Source organism: Branchiostoma belcheri, unplaced genomic scaffold, assembly GCF_001625305.1.
Source record: "Branchiostoma belcheri isolate BF01 breed outbred unplaced genomic scaffold, Haploidv18h27 scaffold61, whole genome shotgun sequence".
Taxonomy (NCBI): domain Eukaryota; kingdom Metazoa; phylum Chordata; class Leptocardii; order Amphioxiformes; family Branchiostomatidae; genus Branchiostoma; species Branchiostoma belcheri.
This window is the reverse complement of record NW_017804254.1, coordinates 1,996,974-2,012,552: the sequence shown is the minus strand read 5'-3', so window position 1 is coordinate 2,012,552 and position 15,579 is coordinate 1,996,974. Positions and strand designations below refer to the sequence as shown.

The following is a 15,579-nucleotide window of genomic DNA, read 5'->3' as shown; positions in this document are numbered from 1 at the left end:
TGGCTGTGTAGTCATGAGAGTGGATTCGACGGTTGTCGATAACGTGGTTGACTGTGTGGTCATGAGTGTGGATTCGTCAGTTGTCTTGTGTGAAGTTTCAACAGTTGTAGGCAATGTCGTTTTATAACTTGTACTTAATGTAGTTTGTCTCTGCATTGAATTCAGAAAAAGAACCATGTATACGTCAATTACGTTCTTAGGATTTTAAAACAAGAGCTTCAGTTAAAATTTATAAGGAGTCGGGCAGCTAGGAAATAAAACAGTTATAAAATTTCCGAATCTGTTTTGTAGTATTACCGTTAAAGGTGGTTGAGTTGTTCGTCGCGATGTCGATACTGTACTGGACTGTGTGGTGACTAGGGTCGATTTGTCTGTTGTTCTATGTGTTGTCAGAACTGTTGTGGGTATTGTTGTCTTTTGAGTTGTGCTTAAAGTACTCTCCATCTGCATGGAGTAAAGAGGGGAAGTGATGTTTGTGCCATATGCGCAGTCTTTATTGTAAACATGAGCTTTAGTAAAACGCCATGTGACAAAGATTTCAAAGACTATAAAGAAGACCAAACCACAGAAAAAAGAAAGCTTAATTGACAAGAATGTTTTGATAATGTATTTAGATTGTTTTTCTGTCTTACCGTAGTGGTAGGCTGTGTTGTCCGTAGTGTTGTCATTAATGTACTTAGGTGTGTGGTCACTTGTGTGGATTCGTCGGTTGTTGATATTGTGGTTGGCTGTGTAGTCATGAGAGTGGATTCGACGGTTGTCGATAACGTGGTTGACTGTGTGGTCATGAGTGTGGATTCGTCAGTTGTCTTGTGTGAAGTTTCAACAGTTGTAGGCAATGTCGTTTTATAACTTGTACTTAATGTAGTTTGTCTCTGCATTGAATTCAGAAAAAGAACCATGTATACATCAATTACGTCCTTAGGATTGTAAAACAAGAGCATCAGTTAAAAGTCATAAGGAGTCGGGCAGCTAGGAAATAAAACAGTCATAAAATTTTCAAGTCTGTTTTGTAGTATTACCGTTGTAGGTGGTTGAGTTGTTCGTCGCCTTGTCGATACTGTACTGGACTGTGTGGTGACTAGGGTCGATTTGTCTGTTGTGCTTTGTGTTGTCAGAACTGTTGTGGGTATTGTTGTTTTATGACTTGTGCTTAAAGTACTTTCCATCTGAATGGAGTAAAGACGAGAACTGATGTTTGTGCCGTATGCTTTATCATGATAGAAAAGAATGACGCTCGTGCATTTTTTGATGTTATAATCATACTATTAGACAAAAGTTGGAATTAACACTCATGTTAGAATAGCTTTGTAGGTTCTTGAACAATCTTGAAAGAAACAGCTGCAGTGAAGAAACTGTGAAGACAAGTTTGAAATGAATAGGACTTTTTTTAGTTTTGATCAAACAGTTCAAGTCTGTACTTCTACTTAATGTAGTCTGTGTCTGCATCAAAAGGGAAGAAGAGCAACGTTTGTGTCTTTTGCCATGTATGTCATAACCTTGGCTTTAAAAGTAATAAAATCTCATGTTTAGGGAATCTTGAATGAAAGTAAAAGAGGACAGTGACTAAACCATCAAGAAAAGTTGAAAAGAAGTGGGTATATGTGTTTTCCAGTGTATTTTGTTGCCTTACAGTACTAGGGGGTTGAGTTGTCCTTTGCGTTGTCGATAGTGTTGTTAGTTGTGTGGTCACCAGTGTGGATTGGTTGGGTGTCCTCTGCGTTGTCAGAATAGATGTGGGTATTGCTGTTATATCACTTGTGCTTAATGTAGTCTTTGTCTGCGTCAAATTTAAAAAAAAAACGGCGTTTGTGTCTTTTGCGATATTTTTGTCGCAGACAAAAGATGTAGTTCTATAGTATTCATGTTAGAAGATTTTTGAAAGATCGCAAGAGGGAAACAGCCAAGAAAAGTTTAAACAGCAACGTTTAATGGAAGTTAATGTCTGTTTTGTTGTTTTACCGTAGTAGTAGGTTGAGTTGTAATTAGCATTGTCGATGTCATATTAGAAGAATTCGGAAAAACCGCAGAAGGAAATTGTTAAGAAATCGTCAAGAAAGGAATGTTTATAACATTTCAAGTCTGTTTTGTTGCTTTACCGTAGTAGGTTCTTGTGTTGTACTTAGCGTTGTCAATACTGTAACTGGACGTGAGGTTACTAGTGTAGATTCGTCGGTTGTTCTTTGCGTTGTCAGAACAGGTGTGGGTCTTGTAGTTTTATTACTCGTGCTTAATGTACTCTCCATCTATATTTAATAAGCAAGAAAAAATGATGTTTGTGCCATATGCACTGTGTAGACCGCACACGTGAGCTGTAGTAATGCGTCATGATAGAAAGATTTAGAAGGCTAGTTTGAAGACACAGAGGATAAGACTGTTTTTCCTGCTTTACCGTAGAGGTACGTTGTGTTGTCTGTGGTGTTGTCGATAACGTTGTTGGCTGTGTGGCCATATGCGTGGATTCGTCGGTTGTCGTATGTGTAGGTAGAACAGTTGGTGGCATTGTTGTTCGAGAATCTGTACGCAATCTAGCATGTGTCTACATGAGATGTGGAAAAATATGCAATTTTGTTTGTCGTTTGCTTTTTGGAATAATAGGAGATGTTGCTCAAACTCATTTTAGAAGAATTTCATGACAATGAAAGAAAAAATGTAATAAAACGATCAAGAACAGAAGAACAGTTGGGTATTTCTAATATACGTTCAAGTTTGTGTAGAAGTTGTTGTTTTACCGTATGAAGTGGTTGAGTCGTCCGTAGCATTGTCGGTATTGTACTTGGCTGTGTGGTTATTGGCGTGTATTTGTCAGTTGTGTTGTTTAAAATTATAGCATTTGTTGTTAGATGACTTGTGCTTAATGTAGTTTGTCTCTATATCGAATAAGGAAGAAGAAGGATGTTTATGTTAATTGCGTTGTTAAGATCACAGACATGCATTGCAGTCATAAAGTCATTCTTGAATGATTTCGACAGGTTGTAAATAAAACCAAGGCTCCCAGATAAAAACAGTTATGAAGATGTAAAGAACAGTTTAACGGGATCTGGGTAATTTTGATGATCTTTGATAGCTATTTTGTCGTTATACCGTTCTAGGTGGTTGAGTTGTTCGTCGTGTCGTCGGTAGTGTACTTAGCTCTGTGGTCACTAGTGTTGATTTGTCGGTTGTTCTCTGTGTAGTCAGAACGGTTGTGGGCATTGTTGTACTATGACTTGTACTTAATATAGTCTGTGTCTGCATCAATATAGAAAAGCTCATGCTCATGCATTTTTACTCCGTGAAGGAGGTCAGGACCTCCGGACGGAGTGTTGTAATCGGCTGATTTTTCATGTTCGCAGTCAAAACACTGGGTTCTCTTTGTGTAATCGGCACGCAATTTTATACGCCGTCTGCGGGCATGCCCGTGTTGATGCACGAATGTGTATTTTTGCCGTTGCTGCTTTCGCGGTCAATGTAATATCGCAGACGCACCCCTACAATTACGAGGCGAATTGGAATGGTCCAGAAAAACGCGTTGTTTGGAATAGCAGTGGGGGGGGTTAAAGTTCATGCAGATACGGGGTGGTTTTTATAAGTGGTTCCAGATGTTTTTGCCCATGGTTAAGAGATGCCAAGTTTTTTGGAAGATGTTCGCAGCCAAAACGCATTCTTCCGTACGTCGCATTTCTGTGTAATTTCGCATGTGGTGTTGCATTATGTCCGGGATGATGCACGTCTTTTTATTTTTACCGTAGCTGTTTTGATATTGGAGTAAATGCATATTTTAGAAACATCCCTACTTTTACAATCCTGTGGAATAGGCCGTAGGTTTAGGCAGTTGTCTGGTAGCAGAGGTTCTGTAAGCAGATATCCTGGTTATCTGGCCGGCGGCAGTAACACTCGCGGTGCTTACCGCGGTGCTTACTGTTGCTGGCCTGTTCCAGGCGCGCTTAATTAGGTACAGGCACAGTAAGACGGTGGGGCTGTCTTTGTTACTAGACACGACCATGATAGTCCGATCTTTATGTGAATGCAATGATTGTGTGTGTGTAATTAAAATGAACTTCGAACTTGAAGCACAGTATCTTTACACGCCCTGGGAGCAGTAATGGATTTAGCTCTTTGTATGTGTTATGCTTGTGACGCGCCCTCATTGTATTAACCGTTGCCTAATTATAATGTCTTTTTTTTTATTCCAACATGTAATCACCAGACGTGGTGACGACACACTCAAGTTTTTTCAACTTATATTAATGCCGCCACCAACACAGGGGACAGATACATGACAGGACAATACTAATTTACACCTGAGCGAAGTGAGGAAAGTCGTGTAAAGTGCCTTTCCCAAGGGCACAAGATCGGTGGCATGTCAGGACTCGAACCCGGGACTCTAAGTTCCGAGTCGCGCACTCTGCCGCTACGCCAGACGACCCCACAATGAATATTGACCCCACAGTGAAATTATAATGTCTGCACAGTAGGTCTGGCGTTGACGCTTGGGATTTTATTGAAATATATAAAACTTCACGGAGGATTGTCACCTATGGCTTCTTGTTTGATGTTGTAATCATAGACAAAAGATGTAATTAACACTTATGTTAGAATAATTTTCTAAGGTCTTGAACAATCTTGACAGAAACCGTGAATAAACCGTTTTTTTAGTATTGATCAGTCCAAGTCTGTTTTGGTAGTTTACCGTAATAGATGAAGGATATTAATGACAGTCTAACCTAGCACACCGTTACACAATAATTATCAGTAGAACAGTTCTCCTTACCGTCGTTCGGTCGGTGGTCGATTTTGTAGTAGGAATCGGTGTTGTCTGGAGTGTTGTCTGGGTTGTTGTTAAATCCGTTGTTCGTGGATGAGTGGTTGGATCTTTCGTGGTCGGGATTGTTGTCATGTGTGTACTTTTGAGTGTCGTTAAGATTGTTGTTGGGGGCACAGTTGTTTGGAGTGTTGTAAAATCCGTGGTAGCTGCTATTGTTTTTGGTGCTGTTGTAAGGTTTGGGGTCGTCTGAGACGTTGTTAAATCTGTCGTAACTGTTGTTGTTTTGGGGGCTGTTGTAGAGCTATGGGTTGTCTCAGTTGTTAAATCTGTGGTAACTGTTGTTGTTTCGGGAACTGTGGTAGGGGTTGGTGTCGTCTCAATTGTTGTAAAATCCGTGGTAGCTGTTGTAGGTTCTGGCGTCGACTGGATTGTTGTTGAATCCTTGTTTACAGTCGTAGGATACTTAGTGGTCGGGATTGTCGTAATGTGTGTAGTCTGGAGTGTCGTTAATGTTGTTGTCTGGGGCACAGTGGTAGGAGTTGGGGTCGTCTGCGCTGTTGTAAAATCCGTGGTAGCTGTTGTTGTTTTGACTGTGGTAGGTCTTGGCGTCGACTGGATCGTAGAATACTTTGTGGTAGGATTCTTTGTGGTCGGGATTGTCGTAATGTGTGTGGTCTGGAGTGTCGTTAATGTTGTTGTCTGGGGCACAGTGGTAGGAGTTGGGGTCGTCTGGGCTGTTGTAAAATCCGTGGTAGCCGTTGTTGTTTTGACTGTGGTAGGGTTTGGCGTCGACTGGATCGTAGAATACTTTGTGGTAGGATTCTTTGTGGTCGGGATTGTCGTAATGTGTGTAGTCTGGAGTGTCGTTAATGTTGTTGTCTGGGGCACAGTGGTAGGAGTTGGGGTCGTCTGGGCTGTTGTTAAATCCGTGGTAACTGTTGTTGTTTTTAGACTCGTACTTAATGTAGACTTTGTCTGCGTCAAAAGGGAATAAGAACAGAGTTTGTGTCTTTTGATGACAGACATGCATTGCAGTCAGAAGTCATGCTTGAATGATTTGGACAGGTTGTAAATAAAACATAGGCTCAAAACAGTCATAAAGAACATATTAACGGGATCTGGGTAATTTTGATAGCATTTCATTTGTCTGTTTTGTCGTCTTACCGATGTCTACCGACAAAAGATGTAGTTAATATTCATGTTAGAAGATTTTTTTACCAATTGAAAGATCGAAAGAGGGAAACGGTCAAGAAATGTTTAAAAGCAACGTTTAATGGAAGTTCATGTCTGTTTTTTTTTTGCTTTACCGTAGTATGCGGTTGAGTTGTAATTAGCGTTGTCGATGCCGTAGTTGGACGTGTGGTCAAGAGATTGGGTTCGTCGGTTGTCGTCTGCGTTGTGGGCAGAACAGTTGTGGGCCTTGTTGTTTTATGAATTGTGCTTAATGTACTCCCCATCTACATTGAGTAAACAACAGAAAAATTATGTTTCTGACATATGTGCTGTGTCGACCACACACGTGAGCTGTACTTTAAGCTAAAATTTAGGAGGCTACTTTGAAGACAAAGACGATCACACAGTTTTCCTGCTTTACCGTAGTGGTAAGTTGTGTTGTCTGTGGTGTTGTCGATAACGTTGTTGGCTGTGTGGCCATAAGTGTGGATTCGTCATTTGTCGTATGTATGGATTCGTCAGTTGTCGTATGTGTAAATAGGTAGAACAGTTGGTGGCATTGTTGTTCGAGAATCTGTACGTAATCTAGCCTGTGTCTACATGAGATGTGGAAAAAATTCAATGTTGTTTGTCTTTTTGGAATAATAGGAGATGTTGCTCAAACTCATTTTAAAAGAATTCCATGACAATGAAAGAAAAATGTAATAAAACGACCAAGAACAGAAGAGCAGTTTAAAACTCATTTTAAAAGAATTCCATGACCATGAAAGAAAAATGTAATAAAACGACCAAGAACAGAAGAGCAGTTGGGTATTCCTAATATACGTTCAAGTTTGTCTAGAAGTTGTTGTTTTACCGTATGAAGTGGTTGAGTCGTCCGTAGCATTGTCGGTATTGTACTTGGCTGTGTGGTTATTGGCGTGTATTTGTCAGTTGTGTTGTTTAAAATTATAGCATTTGTTGTTAGATAACTTGTGCTTAATGTAGTTTGCCTCTATATCGAATAAGGAAGAAGAATGATGTTTATGTTAGTTGCGTTGTTAAGATCACAGACATGCATTGCAGTCAAAAGTCATGCTTGAATGATTTCGACAGGCTGTAGTTAAAACCAAGGCTCCCAGATAAAAACAGTTATGAAGATGTCAAGAACAGTTTAACGGGATCTGGGTAATTTTGATATCTATTTTGTCGCTATACCGTTGTAGGTGGTTGAGTTGTTCGTCGTGTCGTCGGTAGTGTACTTAGCTCTGTGGTCACTAGTGTTGATTTGTCGGTTGTTCTCTGTGTAGTCAGAACGGTTGTGGGCATTGTTGTACTATGACATGTACTTAATATAGTCTGTGCATCAATCAAGATAGAAAAGAATGACGCTCGTGCATTTTTTGATGTTATAATCATAGACAAAAGATGTAATTAACACTTATGTTAGAATAACTTTCTAGGGTCTTGAACAATCTTGACAGAAACAGTGAAGAAACCGTGAAGACAAGTATGAAATGAATAGGGGTTTTAGTTTTGATCAAACAGTCCAAGTCTGTTTTGGTAGTTTACCGTAATAGTTGAAGGATATCAATGATAGTCTAACCTAGCACACCGTTACACAATAATTATCAGTAGAACTGTTCTCCTTACCGTCGTTCGGTCGGTCGTCGATTTTGTAGTAGGAATCGGTGTTGTCTGGAGTGTTGTCTGGGTTGTTGTTAAATCCGTTGTTCGTGGATGAGTGGTTGGATCTTTCGTGGTCGGAATCGTTGTTATGTGTGTACTTTTGAGTGTCGTTAAGGTTGTTCGTGGCACTGTGGTAGGAGTTGGGGTAGTCTGGGCTGTTGACTGGATCGTAGAATACTTCGTGGTAGGATCCTTTGTGGTCGGGATTGTCGTAATATGTGTAGTCTGGAGTGTCGTCTGGGCTGTTGACTTAATCGTAGAATACTTCGTGGTAGGATTCTCTGTGGTCGGGATTGTAGTAATATGTGTAGTCTGGAGTGTCGTTAAGGTTGTTCGTGGCACTGTGGTAGGAGTTGGGGTCGTCTGGGCTGTTGACTGGATCGTAGAATACTTCGTAGTAGGATCCTCTGTGGTCGGGATTGTCGTAATACGCGTAGTCTGGAGTGTCGTGACATCTGTAGTAGGATGCTTTGTTGTCGGAATTGTCGTGACACCCGTAGTAGGCTGCTTTCCTGTTGTCGGAATTGTCGTAAACTGTGTCTTAGGATGATACGTTGTCGGGATCGTTGTAAAATGTGTAGTAGAAACTTTTGCACGATTTGTCTGCACGTAGATGGCTTGCGTGGTGTGGTTATAATAATTAGTGTAATTATTAGTGACATTTTGATTCAGACGCTTTAGAGGCGAGATGTTATTTTTAAACGTTTCTTCCGGTACTTGTATAAGTATTTTCAATTTATCATATGAAAGTTTTGAGATTGCATCGAAGTTTTGTGCTGATACCCGAGTCCTTTCAGCTGTATGTTGTTCTTCGTCTTTGTCATTTCTTGCTGCATAGTTTGCTGGATGCGTAGTTTCTAATGTACCAGGTCCAAGTTTTGTTTGTTTTGGTATCGCTATCCTCGCGTAGTCATCTGTAGGTCGAAAGCAGTGTTACATGGAAATTTTGGCACAGTTTTGGGCGAACTGCCTAATATATAGTATTTGAAGTCAGTCCTCAGTGTTTATGGGACATAAACAATATCAATACAATTGACGTATCAATTTAAAGAGCAAACAGGCTTTGATAAAATAAAGAATATAAACAAGTAGAAACAAATTTAAAGGACGTATGACCGAGAGAAACTTGGTCACTTTGTTTTAGCACCCAGTCTTGGTTTATTTTACAAGCGTATGGACAAAGTAAATGAGGATCACATTTAAGAATGATAAAAAAAACGTTGTAAAAGATCTGTAAAGCTATGAAATTGATTAAGTGTAAACGAAGATTTGATCAACCAAAGTTAAACCGTCATATTTCAGTTATTAAGTTTATACACGATTTTATGTAACCATCATGTCTAGACATATTATATTATATTTCACCACTCACCTATTTGGCACACAAAGGACGAAAGTTGGACTTTTCCATCAGCGGCTGGGTTACAGTGATGTGGAGTCCAGCTGAAGTTCAAGTCCATCCGCATAGCCACGCAGTCTTTCGCGTCCGTGTTCAGAACTGGCGACCACCTGCTGAAATTCCCCACTAATGTATCGTCCATGTACATCCACCTTCCCTCCACCTCCAGGTCATTAATGCCGATCATTGCCGAGTCTGACAGCAGAGATGCTATGGTGTCGTGCTCGTACGGGCTTCTGGGGTTCGCAAGGGTGCCGCCATCTTCAACACAAGCCGCCTGGGCCTCGAAGAAGTTTGCGGTGGCCTTTATCACCCTGTAGCAGTTGGGACTGTGAAAGACGTATCCCTTCGGACATCCTGCTAGGAATATGCAAAAACAAGGGGCGTCAGTATTGTAATGACAAATACCAAGAGACGTCAGTATAGGAATGGCAAATGCAGTACATGATATCACTCACATTCATGGTAAAAAAAGTTGATACCTAAATGTACAGCGAGGGATAGAATCCTCGGAGGCATGTTTTATGGAAAAAACAGGACTAGAAGGAAAAGTTCAGCAGCTATATCTGCATAAAGTCTTTATTACACATTCGAAAGCTTCCCCCGCCCGCCATCCAATCAGCATTGGCTGAAATTTAGACGCAGTCTTACCACATGAGAATGGTTTATTCGCAACCTTTAGTACACTTCTTTATTTCTTTATTTGAATTTACCACATGCAAAAACAAGTGGAAGGGAGGACAAAACAGGTGTATCAACGCCTTTACAAGTTGTCCTCCCAAACCTGAAATGATAATACAACAATACGGAACCAAGTCAAACAATAAACATTAGACATTAGACATCAAAAATCAGTAGACATGAAATATACAATTCGGTAAAAGTTATACACAGTTCACAGCTGTCACACATAAGCAACTAAGTCGATTTAGCTGAATTGAGTGTGACATAACATAGAAACAATCAGTTATACATTACAACAATAAATCATCTTAGATACGAGCTAAAAACTTTATATATTCATAAGTCCCTTGTTAAATATTATGTTGTGGCATCAGACTTAATTCATGACAATTATACCCAGTTATATTCTTACATATGCATACATATCGATGTGTCAAGATACTGATGTCATGTTCTTTTCTGTTTACTGAGAACTGAACCACTGCGGAGTTCGCTGTTCAATAAAGTTGTTGCATACATAATCGGACATAAGGCGGCCAAACTCCCCTCGACTGGCAAATATTCTCCTATATATAGCCAGCGCAGTTGGTCTGGGAGAGACTACTGTTGACCTACTTCACAACTGAAATTGATTGATTTTTTTACATTCGCCAAACACCAGCCAACCACATTCCACCAATTCCCGGTGTGTGTGGTGGGGGGGGGGTATATTCGGCTACGTGAGACAGGGGCCTTATAATAGCCTGACAGTTGACCAGGCACCATACATGTATGTTTTAGTATGAAGGAGAAACCATACGACATGCGCTGAATGGAAAATTGGCACGGTGACCCGTGAGTCAGAAGTCAGAAAACATAATTACAAGTCCCCTTAGGATATGCCTTTGTCTTGTTTTGTTGCAGATTCACCGGCAACGCCCTACTGTCAAGAAAACTCCTAGTTCTAATTGGCGGAAACGCCTTTGGTATTTCTTTTACGAGCTTTAAAACTTATTTTACCCTTCTCTTTTCATCACTATTTGCAGCAACATGATTGCAGCGTGAAGCATAGAAAGCGCCTGACTCAGTCTCCGAATTTGCCCTCTGATACATGTACACAACCTTTGTTACATTGGTACGAGTAGTGAGTGACAAGTCAAGTACGACCATATGCACCTTCAAAAAAAATCCTGTCTTCCAAACAACCAGCCATACTCTACAATCAACTGTGCCCGGTTTCACATCAACACACTTACAGAACCAGATATGCTACTCGGAACACCTTCAAACTAGACAAACCAAAAACAAACAGCACTAAAAAAGCCTTCACAGTACAGAACTACCGCAGCACGGAACTCTCTACCACATGGGTTGCAAACAGTGTCATCACATGAGAAGTTCAAACAAGGCCTACTAAAACACATGAGGGACATGAACAAGTAAAGCACATACGATGTTACACATTTGCTTTCTTTTAAATTACTGTAATGTAAATGTATAATGTAATAATATTGTACGTGATGTATTGTTATGTCTTACATGTATGTTCCCTCTCCTGGAAGAATAGCTGCCACCCTTGGGTGAGCAGCTAAAGGAGAGTTTTTCCTCAATAAACCTCAATAAACCAAACTGAACAAGTCACAGTCCATATCTTCAAAATTTTTAATGTAGCCAATGTAGATAATGTACCCACATAAATAGATTTAGGCATTTCTTGAACTATGCAACATCTGCAACCATTAGGAACCTAACTTCATCCAGCTACATGTATTCCAGAATAAGTTAATACAACATTCACTTAGGTAGACGAACACAAAGAATATGCATGGAATAAAACCAATACCAAAATATCATCCCATGCAATTAATATCAACCCAGGATACTTTGCAACATTCGCGTTAGAACCCGTTGAGTCCACTGTAAGGACGAAAGTGTGTGCATTAATTTACAAATATCAAATCCATTAACACTGCATCAAACATGTTGCTGCAAATCTCCATAAGTTACACACACACAAAACATCTCAGATTGAAATTCTAGGTGTGGTCAAAATAGGGCTCGGTGACATTTCTTACCTTTACTTGCTTGTACGCTCCATAAAAATACGACAATCGCAACGACGAAAATCATCATGAACATCCGATAGCTTTAACACTTCCACCATAAAACACGCAATTACAAAATGTTCGCGCCTTTCTTACGATGTTTCCAGATTTTGAAGTGTTCACTCAACTGACATTTCATTTTCTGACCTTTAAGTCCAAACAACGGGTTGACCTCGCGAGATCTCGCGATAGTAGACACCAGACATGGCGACTAGGTTTGGTGTCGTTAATCACGATAACGCAGCCGGCAATGGTAACATTTTCCACGAAAGAGATGAAAGTAAAAAAAAACGTAAAAAAACACAAGCATATGCCTCCTGTTAATAAATATGCATGCAGAAAACGCTAAATGCCTCAGTATATCTACCAGAAATAAGAAGGATATTAAATTGAATGTCACTTACCTTGTCATTTTACACAATGTGCATTTCCCTCACACGTAGCCTGTATATTTCGTCCAATATTTCACTTGAACCGGTAATTCTATGCTTTTATAGTTAGAGTAAGGAATATATTCTAAGCACTTCTTCTTCACAAACTGCCCAGACAGCCCAATTCTACTTTCTCTATACAATATATCGCGTTTCTGTCAAAACAACACATCCCGAAAACTTGAAATTACTCCAGACAGCTCTGGCTTATGTTTTTACTTGTTATTTTTTTCGATAATGCTCGATAATTTGTCTTTTCTTTTGACTTATTTTGCGTTTTGATCAGGCTTTTCTTTTTTTGTAGTGGTACAGTTTTACGCCAGCTAAATGGATACTGCTGGCCAATTTGATGATACTGTCTGTCCAATTTGATACTATATCACAGCCACCAAAAATTCTGATTGGGGAAAAAATTAAACACAGATCTAGATATTGAGGTTGTTGAGGAACTGGTTGGCTCTACACGCCAAGGTGATGAAAAGTAGGATAATTACATTTAAAAACAATAGCCACTATTGCATTACTCTGACGGTGTGATGTAGGCTGGAAAGAATAGCAGTGCAGTATTACTGTACGTTCACGAGCAAATTTACAGCAACTGCCCTCGACCAGACTTATTAGGATGTTGTTAATGTATCTGACCAGCTTGGCTATCAATTTGCACTATTTTGCCGTACCGTACACCTATACCGACATGCTCTCTGTAAATGGTTTTCGTTCACTGTCACGGTGACATAACATTCCAATAATGTTATGTTGATGTTAATGTTATCTCATCCAATACATTGCCCCCATCTTAGGTTATTGAGGACACAATTAGAGGATGTATTTTAAGCGTATACGAGTAGAAATCAGTTATTTTTTTTACCTAATCGAAGTCCCAACATCTGAAACCGTCTTCCACACTCTAAAAAGAGTTGTACGTCCATGTCTGCTTTTAAAATCAAAACTTGGCCTGACCTCTGACCGCTCGATAACGACAAATTGGAACGAGCTTGATTTGGAAGGTGAATTGGGACATTTCTGTTATTATTATCATTATTCATTATTGTTTATCTGTTCGTTACTATTATTATTTATCTGTTCGTTGCCTTTTTCATTATTATCATTGCCATTATCATTATTCATAGTATCTTTTAAAATTGTATCCTTTAAAGTATTATCATTATTTATTGCATCTTTTAAAATTTTATTGTTTGTATGTGACTTTAGGTATATCACCACTGAAAAGTTGTGTTAACACTAAGTGGTCAACTCTGGGTAAAAATAACGGAAAGTAAAAAATTAACTAAATTGAATAAATGAACCGATACCGGTGGTAACATCCAACCCCTAAAGGCCAAAGCATGCTCAATTCTTGGTCATATCTCTGCTTTCTGACATATCTTCATTGCTACCGTTGTTGGATAGTCCTTGAGGTAATTTCTCAGAAATGACGTAGGTGCTACCATCAGTACCCGGAAACGTCTTCGTGAAAGTCTGTACCAGACACCATCAGCGCCATGCTCAGTTCACAGATGACTGAACGAATAGATAGCACCTTATACGTACATTGAAAAGTCAGTTGTCGTCCATTTTGGTTTTGAATGACTACTAAAGCCTGTGTGACGTATGTCACTTCAATCTGTGTGAAATAGGAGTTTTGTTTACCCTAAACGTCATATGACTATTTCGTGAGGTACGTTGAAATGTAACTGGATACAAATAATTTCTTTAGCTTTTGTTTGTTTGTTTGTTTGTTTGTTTGTTTGAACTATTGTTTATTCATGGGAAACTCAAATTGGCCTGCAGGTCGCATTTCATTGAAGTCGCGGGGGAAGAGGTGAGACAAAATATATAAAAGTCCATTTAAGTCCTAACTTCCAATACCTTGATAACGAATTTTGAATATAAATATCAAGGTCTTTCTTCACTAAAGATCTTCGTATACATGTGCGTAATCCATGCAGAACAGAGAAATACATATGAAAAAATCCGAACTGTTGACCCACTCGCCATTGTAGGGACTAGTCCTACACAAGTAAAACCATTGCTGAAAGGTCAAGTGTGTAGCCTCTTCAAATCCTGAGGACAACGTATGGAAGCAAACATTGAGCCTGTTGCAGATTCCCCGTGGTTCTAATTGTTTACCATAGCTCATGTAAGTACCTATATTATAGGTTCTGGGCCCTGCATACAATAGTACACAATGTGTTTGGCTGTAGTGCCCGTGAAGTGTAAACATTGTAGTTTTGAGACTCACCTGTGCACGTGCATATACAGACTGCAGCCAGGACAAACCAGCGTATTCTCCAATACGACGTCATGCTGGTTAACCGTTACAACGTGTTGCATTGTCCTCCATTGGAAACGGTTTGTTGGCTGCCAGTACTCCACAGGCCATGACTGTCTGTCCCACCTTTTCTCACGTTTTTTTTCTTACGCCTTTTTCGGGTAATCGTTTCCTTGTGACGCCAGACGGTCGAAGAGCAAGTTTTGCACACCCCGCGGCACGGGCGGTTGTCTCCGACTGGTGTGTAATTATGTGAACTTAATGTTGCTGTGTCTATTTATTCGCACATTTTGTTTTATGCGACCCTTCATTCTTAGCTATTCATATTACCTCGTGTGTTTGATTATCATAATGGCTATTTACGTCTAACTAGAACTTTACAACGATAAAAAATATCGGTTAACGTTGTTTTTGAGAATGCTAACTTACATCGCCCCGGGCGTCCCCAGGCCAGTATGACCTTAGTTCCAACTTTAGATGACCTCGAAAATCTGTTGTCGGGTTGGGTAGCTGTTGATTTGCAAACCAGGCGTAAAATGTTTACAAAAAAACTAACGGTTTTGATATCTCGTGATATAGACATGCTAGGGTCACGAATTTTGAATGATATCATTAGCTCTTGGGCTTAAAAAGAAGTGACATTAGTTTGGTCCCCCTAGCAGCTTGGTTTGGAACTGCAGGGCAGGTTGATTAAGGATTCAAGATCGATATCACTTTATTGAACATTGCAGTGTATCACTGAATTGCGTCCAATTTACACAGTTTACATAATAAAATGCATTGATAATTTAAAAAGACGGTAGTGGCAATGGTTAAAAAGACACTGCATATCTAAGGGATATAGATTGTAGTAAATATACATCTGCTCGAATAAAAAGGTACAATATTTACGTCTGATGTGTTACGTTATAAAGGATTGTTGAGTAGACTGCACATGTACGGAACAGGCGAGTTTCTGTATCTGTTGGTTCTTTTTAAGGGGTTGGACAGTTTGTGACTGTTTACTCGGCCTGTGATCTGTAGTCTAGTGGGTGGTAACCAGTCTCTGTATTCGGAACTTAGTAGAGTCCTTGCGAATTTCCGGCAGAGCAGCTCTCTTCTCTCTCTAAGACCACACCGAC

General features: G+C 39.8%; 1 protein-coding gene across 45 annotated transcripts in view; it reads right to left on the bottom strand.

Moving 5' to 3' along the window:
* The window catches only part of LOC109482980 (mucin-2-like), a 33,452-nt gene extending 18,837 nt beyond the window's left edge, over positions 1 to 14,615 (bottom strand). For 42 of the 45 annotated variants that reach the window (XM_019785887.1, XM_019785908.1, XM_019785897.1 and 39 more), the window contains exons 1-3: positions 14,429 to 14,615; positions 8,961 to 9,347; positions 7,553 to 8,502 (exon numbers count right to left, since the gene is read on the bottom strand). In XM_019785887.1, coding sequence (XP_019641446.1) covers positions 7,553 to 8,502; positions 8,961 to 9,347; positions 14,429 to 14,492 — 1,401 coding nt within the window. In that variant the 5' untranslated portion in view covers positions 14,493 to 14,615. Of the gene's footprint in view, positions 1 to 7,117; positions 7,202 to 7,552; positions 8,503 to 8,960; positions 9,348 to 14,428 lie in introns of all 45 variants that reach the window. The other 3 variants (XM_019785921.1, XM_019785896.1, XM_019785888.1) reach the window with 3 other exon arrangements.
* Positions 14,616 to 15,579: the final 964 nt, after the last annotated feature.